The following is a 9,818-nucleotide window of genomic DNA, read 5'->3' as shown; positions in this document are numbered from 1 at the left end:
CAAAAGAAAACTGTTAAAAGGAAGCATGGAGATTCCTTAACATCAGCAACAGCACCGGCAATGAACTGGCCGTGCATTTTCCATAGATTTTGAATATCTACCTGCTGCTAAGGAAATAGAAACGCATACTGACCTGCCCTCTCCCCTTTCAGAGTATCCCACACATTGCAGTTGAAGTCATCGTAACCTGCTAGCAAGAGGCGACCGCTTTTTGAGAAGGCTACAGAAGTGATCCCGCAGATGATATTGTCGTGTGAATACATCATTAATTCCTGATCTGCACGTAGGTCAAAGAGGCGGCAAGTGGCATCATCAGATCCAGTGGCAAATGCATGTCCATTAGGGAAAAACTGAAAGTTTTAATTAAGAGACAGGAGTTTGACACTAGAAAAATATGATGTTCACACACTATTTCAAAAATCATCACAGGATAATTTTGCCAGGGTGACCAGGTAAAGGCAGAATGATGTATTTAAAAAAAAAAAAAATTCTGCATGGTAAAAAAATGCAGATACACAGTTATGCAATGGAACACTTCTAGAGGAGTAATAACACCTGAATGTCTGCAATTTTACCCAGACAGTTCCCTGCATGTGGAGTAACAGGAGTTAAAGAGGATGCAACTAACTCCTACAAATGAAGCAAAATGCAGTACGTGCATCCTGGCTGTGGGCCAGGAAGACCTGGCTGAAGTGGCACACAGTGTTCCATCCCGAGCTGGTCGGTCACATTGGCTCAGTCAAGATAGAAGAAAGCAAGCAATTCAATTTCCATAAAACCTACTCCAGATCAGTCATTCTTACAACAGCCGTATTGACTGAGATGGGGCTGAAAAGGGCTCAAGACATGTCAGGACTCAGGTCTAAGTATAGGAACCGCATTTTTCTACTGGTCATGCTTTTGGTATTTTCTCAGCCTTAATAATTTTTCATGTTTATCAAAAACAGATGCAGCTTAGACTTAAGATTTCATTCCCTATTTATCAGAACTGGTATCTTGAAGATCAGAACATAGTGTTACTATGACAGAGAGGAAATATAGTCCAGTTTATAAATATTACAAAATTATTCCAGGGATGAATATTCAACATAAGCGCCGATTTTAAAATTGCCTTCCAGAATATTTTGCTCTTTTCGACAAAAAAATATCAAGTACACTTTCATTCAACAAAAAGCTTTAAGATGAAGATGCTCGGCTGTTTTGCTCCCCCTCAGTATCTCTCATTTATCTACAATTTTCAGTTTTTAACTCGTTGCCACACTGCAAAACATTTCCCTCCTCCATTCTTTGTTTCCTAAAAAAAGTAGGGTCTGTTATTGAACAAAACCAGCTGAAACTATTCCAAGAACAGTTCAATGCATCACAGATGACAGTAGTAATAACTCAGTTATAAACTAGATCGTAAGTTATTAGACAACCTTCTTCATTACATACAATTTAACGTCTCAGCCCTAACAAAGTTAATTGATTTTAAATCAAGGTAAGCCAGCAGACTATAAGCTGAATTCACGCAACTATAGCATTCATCCTCCCCCTTTTCTTCCCACGTGGAAATACAAATGATCACTTACACAAACTGCATTAATATCTGACACATGCCCTGTGAACGACTGCCTGCACATTCCATCCCGAATATCCCAAAGCTTCGAGGAGGCATCACAGGCACCCGAAACAAAAGTCCTCATATCTGGACTTAGAGAGAGACTCATCACATCGCCAGTATGCCCAGTGAATGTGGTGGTCTGTTGACCAGTTTCAATATCCCACAGAGCGCTGCAGATAAAGCAACAACGTTAACACCATGTACTGGTCATTCCAAGAGTTTAAGTTTTACATACAAATTAAGGCGGGGGGGGGAGGGGGAGGGAAGAAGAGTTGGGGGGGAAAAGGCCAACAGAGTTCAAAAACTCACCAGGTGGTGTCTCCTGAGCTAGTGACAATTTGGTTGTCATCTAGAAAGCGACAACAGGACAAGTATCCTAAAAATAAAAGTTATGTTCGTTTCAGACCCTGGAGTAATAACTGAGGTTTAAAATCCAAAAGCAACGATTAAAGCTCCCCCACAGCTAGTCTGTAACCAACAACACTATGTCACAGGTCACAACACACCTCAACGTGACACTGTTTCATTTGATGCGACACAAAACCAAAGCTGAAGCAAGAATATGGCTGACCTGTGTGCCCTGGCAGCTCCCGGCTCACTCTGACATTGCCCTCTCTGGTTTTTAAGTTGTATATGGAACAGATGTTGTCCAATCCACCACAAGCAACGTAGTTTCCAGACGGTGCGTACGCGCAAGTCATCACCCAGGAGGATCTCAAAGGAATGGCATGCATCTTCAGAAAGACAAAGCTCATGAATGCTATGTCACATGTCAGCTTCCAGTTTTCACTGGGGTCATTCTTACCAGTTAATGAATTAGAGCAGATTGAACACACCAAGCAGACGGTGGTACTGTAATTTTCAGTATTCTGATTTTATAACATATTACAACTAATTTCATATTTATACATACATACATACCAGGATGAAAAATGCCAGTAGTTTCCAGGATAGATATACGGAACTTCAGTATGTTATCTAACAGCAAAGCTATTCTAAACTTAAAACATTTCCAGCATTTCTTTATTCTACTTAGATTTCTTTGTCCAATTCTGTATCTCTGAACTACAGGTTATAAAATGGGATGGTTGCACCCACGGAGACTGGACATTTACAGAAACAGATGACCACTCCACGCTTTACCTAAGCTTTTCTCATTTAACAGCTTTTTCTTTTTTTGCCTTTTTTTTTTCCTCCTCCTCCTTTCTCTGCCCTCAAAAGCAAAGCACTCTTGTAAATTCTGAGGTTATGTATTTCTACAATACAAAACTCAATTCGTTTTAGAAACACCACCACACAGGCAGAGAGCAACAGCTAAAAGCAACTGCACTAGCAAATTAAGAGTGCAGATGTTACGTATTACCTAGAACTATTGCTTCTGAGACACAGCCTACAACATGCCACTAGTAGTCATCAGCCAGTCGTGAAAGGAAAAATAAAATGACATCTGAATTAGAAAAGACTGCTTCTTTCCATTTTTGCCTTGCAACCATAGGAAAAAATAGAAGTCCCCTCACACATACAAATTATGCATGAATTATTGATATGGATTATAAATAACTCTACCTTATTTGTTGTATAACTATCCCAAATAATTAATTTTCCATCTTGAGAAGCACTGACTAGTAGCCTAAATAGAAACACAAAATAAAATATATTAACATGTAAAACAAAAACATTATCTCAATATAGACATACATCATACATGGTTACCAAGTGATTCAGAAATTTCTTAATTCCTTTACTACCCTCTGGTTGGGTTTTTCTGGGGGGTAGAAGCATTTATTGGAAAAAATCTGCAAAGATCTACATATTACCTGACTGAAGAATCACGTGTCCACAGGGACTCATTATTAACAATGGACAAAACCTAACAACTTTCCAAAACAATGTTCTATGAACTCTCTCCACAGCTGCTTTTATTTTTCATATACTAATATTTTAACTACATAGCTACACAAAAATAAACAAGAAATTTAGGGGAAAATAAGATTTATTTTGAGAACAGACTTTAGATGTATTTCTTTCTGGACTACATGACAGAGAACAGACCATGAGGCACTGTTAACACCTGACCATCGGTCACTCCAAAGGCAGCATAACAAAACTCCCTCATGGAAGCCAAGTAACTTTTTCCACTATGTACAGAAGGATCTTTCTTCAATAAAACAAAACTTGTCCATAAATTTTTTAAATCTCTTACCACAGAAGTTACATAATTACTCAACATCCTGAAAAATACGTTCTCCAGCATTCCAAAAATACGCCCCACCACATAACCTCCTCTGCTTAAACTGACTCCAAGAATTCAGTCACAACTAAAAGAAGGAAAAGGCAAAATGTCTGTGGCCAGAACAAGCAAAGTCCCTCTCCTGTCTAATCAAGGCTTCTGTAGGACCACTATGCAATCCTCACTGGTTTTAAAAAGGCAAACTGTAACTAAAGACAAAAAAAACCATCAGCTGTGGTCTATGATCTCCTTGCAAGGGCACCAACACCATACCATACGGCTCCCAAAACCTGATACTAATTTGAATTTGACAATCCGATTTCTAACCCTTAAACTGCAGGTTTAAGAGTCACTTGTACAAACCTTGAGTCCGATCCCCAGTGCATAGCGTAGATTTTGGCTAAGTGACCTCTAAGCGTACGCCTTGTTCGCATTTGAATCCGACCCACTGAGTCCAGACTTGTCGTGATCTAAAAATAAATAAAACAAACCCCTGAGATACTGAGAACTATTTTTAATATAAAGATAACAATATATTTGAACTTTGATAGAAAATAATCTATCTTGGCAAGCAACATTTTAAAAAAACAAAAAGGATACTAGCGTACAAACCAGGATTAGGTCCATACAACACTGAGGAAAACAGATTTTACAAAAGACAGATACACTTCACAATGGCTATACCTGAAACTTCAGAAAGCTTTTTTTTAAGTACTACTATGTAATACTGAGGCTATTTCAGATTATCTGTACAGTTATCAATTAAAACCAATTGAAGAAAGTGCTCCAGTATTTACTGCTCCATTACTTTTTAAAGCATGGCAGAACTTTAAATGCAAAATACTTCTGTTTCCAAAATACACCTAAAAGACATTTAAATCTTTCCAAATACACTAAACACACTATTTAAAAGGTAAACTGGAAGCAGGACCCATTAAGACGGTGGGGGCTTTTTTGACTGCTTAGGGTTTTTTGCTGCTTTATTTGTTTTTTTGGTGAGGTGGTTCTGTTTTGTTTTAAATAGCTGCATAAATACACAACACATTTCCAAAGGTTTCTTTCAGTTACTAAATAAACGTGTTACATTCATAAATTGCAGGGAATTTTATTTTTTTTATATAGCAAGTTAACAGTCTGTACACAGAATCAAGAACATACCTGAGCAAGAGTTGTGTCACTACACGCTTTCCTTGCATCCTGAAACAAAAGAACGGAACAATTTAAATCTAAAAGGCAACAACGAGCATCACCTGCGAGAATGTGTCTACAGGGCACACTCAAAAAGCCACAATCCAACAACTTACACGCCAATAGGCCTTCTGCCACCCTAATATGTTTTATTGTCCAAGGAATCTAAAGCACTGGCACACAAGCTAGGGGTAGTGGAAGAAGAGGGACTTAAGAAGGACCGTGCCCCAGCAACCTTTGAGTCTCCCTTTCTACAGAACAGGTGATTCAAAGGCACTTGGAGCCACCCTTAAGTCCCAGCGCCTACCCTCTTCCCCGGTGTGGATGCGCTTGCTCAGGGTGTGCTGAGCACCAAGGGAAGAACTGATCCACCTGAAAAAGCAACCACATGTTATACATGATTAGCAAGCTCTGCGCTACACGAGGCTCCTGCACTACCCCCCTTGCCATCGCAGGCGTGACAATGCTAACGATGAGAGGCAGGCTGAAAATTAACAGGCAGGACCTGGAGAGCAGGACAGACAGCAGGCTTACTGAAACTGCTGATGCACTTCATACAAAATGAAGGGGAAAAAAGCCAGTCAGCTAACACCCTCATTCATTTCATAGAATGGATGGTGCTCAGGTGTCCATACAGACACTCTGTCCTTTTGTCATTGAGACACTACAGACATATGACTTACTTTCTGCACATTATTCAACCCCATCTAGAAGACAGACTTGACTTTTGTTTGTATTATCGGAGTAACAGACTGGACACCTGACACAGGTCACCACCACTGAGCCCACTTTGCAACACTCCAATTTTGCAAAACCTGGTTTTAGTTACAACTGCAACTGCTCTGCACTCCTGCAACTCAGGCTCCCATTTTCAAAACACAAAATCAGGCTCACAGTCAGCAACCACTTCTGAGAAGCACGGTTTAAAATAATTGGCTTAAAATCATACGGGAACTCTATAGCGCAAGTTAGAGATAAAACTATCAATGGCAGTACTGAAGGATCCAGCCACAAGACCCTCTCTAACCCCCTGCAATTTTTCCAAATACCTTCCAACTTCTGTAACCAATGCAGCAGGCATCCCACAAACAACGGGTGGCTGCCTTCACCGCTAATTTGTGTGTGTGTATCCCAAGAAAGCATTCAATCTGTGTACTAATGGCAATGCTTTCTTTGAGGGGAGGAACGGAAACATTTACTCACACGTTTTGCAACTGCATCAACACGTTCAGACTAGGATCTTAAAATTTTTCAAGCTCTTGCTTGACAGTTACTTGACTTTGCAACTGTAACCCTTTTCCAGTGTCTGCTTATTTTGACCACCCTTTATAGCTTTCCTCCCAGAAAGCAAGCCTAAGAGTGGATTAAGTCATCACAACTTATTTTTAAAATGTCTGAACTGTAGAAATATTTATAAAATGTTGACGTCTGGAATCAGGAGCGGTTTAAAATACCAGAGCAGCAAATCCCCTAGTACTCAGGACTTCTTTCATCCACAGGAAGAAATACACTGGATTTTAAACAACTTTAGATGTTTAGTGTAGCTGAAATACTTGAAGATGGTAAACATAAAACGAATTCTGAATGCAGTCTAAATGAAACAAAGCAATTTTTCTTAAAGGAAGAGCTATTACCAATGCCTATACTTGAGGCTGTCTAATACTTGCCATACAATTGGCAAAGTTGCAGGAAAAGCAAATTTTCAACAGGCTATTTTATTTCTCACATTTTAACTGTCATTTCTATGTATGCATTATCGTAACAGAATCATTAGTGTCATAACATAAAAAAGCTCCTCTATGCAATTGTAATTTTTTTTCAGTTCATGCAGTAGACAATGCAGAATTTGTGAGAAAAATCTGCTTCATCGATTTGCAGCCCCCACAATTTCCTAGCATGCACACTTAAGATGTAATTTTTTCTCCTCAAAACTGTATATATTTTTTAGAATATAGTCTTTATTTGTTCAAAACATCATTCAATTTCAAGTCACACTGTGCCAAGTATGCAACACTTCCAAAAATCATATCCTGAATTTAAATTCTCAAAGTGTGGACATGCATCACATAGGAGCTTTATTATAGACAGAACTGGGAATCAACTTTAACCATAAAACCATCCTGCGATCAAACAGTTCATTGTTCACTGATGTTTCAAACTTCCTGCATTGAAAATACACGCAGTCTTACTTTATCTCTCCAGCATAGTCTATCTGTGTACAGAATAGAGCTACAGCTGTAGTAACTGCATGGGGAGGCAAAGGTACTCTCACATCACCTGGATATTGAAAAAAAATAAAAATTCATTAAACATTTATAAAATGTTGCAGACTACAAAGTCTATTGGGAAACTGACAGCTGTGCATCACAGTCTACTCTGCTTTAGGAAGCTGCTAAGTACAATCTTATCTGGACCTGGCTTATAACCACACAGCTGATTTTTCATTAATATATTGATAAGAGAAAATATCTGGCAAAATACCAGAGTTGTTTACAACTAAGACAGCAAAATGCTTGCTATATACATATAACATCAAATGCTGTCTGTTAGTGACCTCACCTCTTTTTAGGACTGCATGAAAAATAATTCCTGAAAATTATCAATCCACTAGATATCCCACACACTTTTTAAAAAATACCCTTTTTTTGGTTTTTTGTTTTAGATTCTGTATCTATCCCTCTTACAATCTGTATCTATCCCTCTTACTATCTCAAACAAAACACCTACTTATTAAATAATTGCATAGTTTCTTTCTAAGAAAAATAAGTAGTCACCTATACAAACATGAAACTGAATTATTTGGTCAGAAAGTGTCTTGAATATTAAGTAATCGGGTATATAAGTGAAAAATACTTAACTTGAATATTAAGTATTTTTAATTACATATTAATCTGAAGTTAAAATTAGGCTTAAGGTATCCAACACTGTACCCGAAAGACTCCAATAGCAATAGCCATGGTTACTCACGGTTACTCAGCTACCTCTGTATAGTTCCACTTAAAATTTTGGGTGGTAAGTGTTACAAGGGAAATGTAAAATTGACCTAAAGACACAAAATGGAGTTCCTCTACAAAGGGCCTTATACAATCAGATTTTTATGCTCCAAAATTAAAAAAGCAAACACTCCTGCAACACAGCCTAGCTCTCTCATTTGCCTAGTATCTCTTTCTTCACACAACACAATTTTGCATAAAACCAGATGGATTCATTACTAAGACTGAATTAAGACTAACTGGCTCACCCCAATGTAATGTAAAGAGGAAGTATTTACACATCAGGCAGAGGAAGAACTGTAAAATGATGTATACCTTTTATTTGTGCAATGCCATAATAAAGCTTAAATGTAAGAAAAAGCATTTTAAACTAAAATTTATTTGCATACCTCTACAGAGCTGCCAGAAGGGATACTCAGTGCCACAACACTGACCGATCCTCCCCTTGCATTTCATTAGTGTATTAAGTGACAATGACAGGACAGAGAGCTCTTCTTGGATGACACTGAATGAGCAGCCGTGAAATCAACATTTGCCCCCAACACAATTACTAACACATGAAGTGTGTTTACCGCATGGCTGATACTGATCAGCAGCCTAACATCCACTGCACTAAGCAGCAGAACACCACAAAACAACTGCTGCCAGCAGATGCCACACTAAAAAAGTCAGTGTGCATGCAACATATTCTAAAGAAGCCTGTAGTTTTAGCCGATAGGGAAGTTTGCAAATAAGGCACTCCCAGATAAATCAGATTTATGAATGCTTCATGTTTAGGAAAAGGAAATTTTGATGAAGAATAAACAAGACTTTGAAGATCATTATTATGCTTTGTACTTTTCTCTCTACTGAAAACTGCATCACTGAAATATACACACATGTTGCAATAGGTTCCTGGAAAACTGGCTTTGGGCATGACAGCTCACACTTGGCTTATCTTGGATGAGTAATTTCAATCAACAAAAAAATCAGCACATATGGGGGATCCCCATTTTTGAAAAAAAAAAAAAGAATTCAACAGGAAGCAAAGAAATAGGGCTTGTAGAAATGTCATCCACCCCTGGAAGGTTTTTCTCTCACGCTCCATGCTTTGAGCTGCATGCTTATCAAGAGCAGCAGCACAGAGGTCTCTTTTAGCCCAGAAACAATCTTTTCTAATACCCTTAACCCCAGTTTGTCCTGCCTAGGTTCTAGAAGTTTGCTGCTCCCCCCCTTTTTTTTTTTAATCCAAAATTAAAAAAATGTGCTGACACACATACACTCCTACTAACATCACAGCAAACTTCAATAGGAAATGTTTTGTTCAAGAAATGCATTTCATTATACCAATGGCTTGCTTTTCTGATTTTTAAATAAATATTCCTAAAATATTTCAAGCTCTGCACAATTTAAAGTGCAGCAAGTAATAGATGTGATCTCTACGCTTTACTCCTTTAAAGGAGGAACTAAATCATGAAAAATAAGCTATTAGCAATTCTTACTCTGATTTGATTTCGCAGCTGCTCTGCCTCCTGCCGTAACTGTTCCAGCTCACTCATCTTCAGTCTCTATTTCTCACGCTCCACTGGTAAAGAAAACCTGCCAATAAGAGAGAAAAAAAGTAAGTTTCAGTACCACTTTCTCTTTTGTTAAAAAACAAAACAACCCCCCCTTGAACCTATACATAATTAGTCTGCCTCCAGAAAGGCTTCCAAAGAGATAGTCCTTTTAGTACACTAATAAATTTAGCAAGACCTAAGTTATTCCAGTTCCTGAATTACCATGAAAAGCAGAGTTAGATGAAGCCTGTTTTGAATATAGAAGC

The 9,818-nt window shown here is 38.3% G+C and overlaps 1 protein-coding gene across 5 annotated transcripts in view; it reads right to left on the bottom strand.

Annotated features, from left to right (window-relative positions):
• The window catches only part of GNB4 (G protein subunit beta 4), a 78,058-nt gene that overhangs the window by 6,100 nt on the left and 62,140 nt on the right, over nt 1-9,818 (bottom strand). For all 5 annotated transcript variants that reach the window (XM_027780384.2, XM_055817519.1, XM_055817516.1 and 2 more), the window contains 8 exons: nt 9,496-9,592; nt 4,992-5,030; nt 4,197-4,303; nt 3,170-3,233; nt 2,175-2,337; nt 1,913-1,979; nt 1,572-1,773; nt 134-350 (listed from right to left, as the gene is read on the bottom strand). In XM_027780384.2, coding sequence (XP_027636185.1) covers nt 134-350; nt 1,572-1,773; nt 1,913-1,979; nt 2,175-2,337; nt 3,170-3,233; nt 4,197-4,303; nt 4,992-5,030; nt 9,496-9,552 — 916 coding nt within the window. In that variant the 5' untranslated portion in view covers nt 9,553-9,592. The remainder of the gene's footprint in view (nt 1-133; nt 351-1,571; nt 1,774-1,912; nt 1,980-2,174; nt 2,338-3,169; nt 3,234-4,196; nt 4,304-4,991; nt 5,031-9,495; nt 9,593-9,818) is intronic.

The sequence above is a fragment of the Falco peregrinus genome, chromosome 12, assembly GCF_023634155.1.
Source record: "Falco peregrinus isolate bFalPer1 chromosome 12, bFalPer1.pri, whole genome shotgun sequence".
Classification (NCBI taxonomy): Eukaryota; Metazoa; Chordata; class Aves; order Falconiformes; family Falconidae; genus Falco; species Falco peregrinus.
Note: the sequence above shows the minus strand (reverse complement) of the source record. Positions and strands in the feature narration are given on the sequence as shown.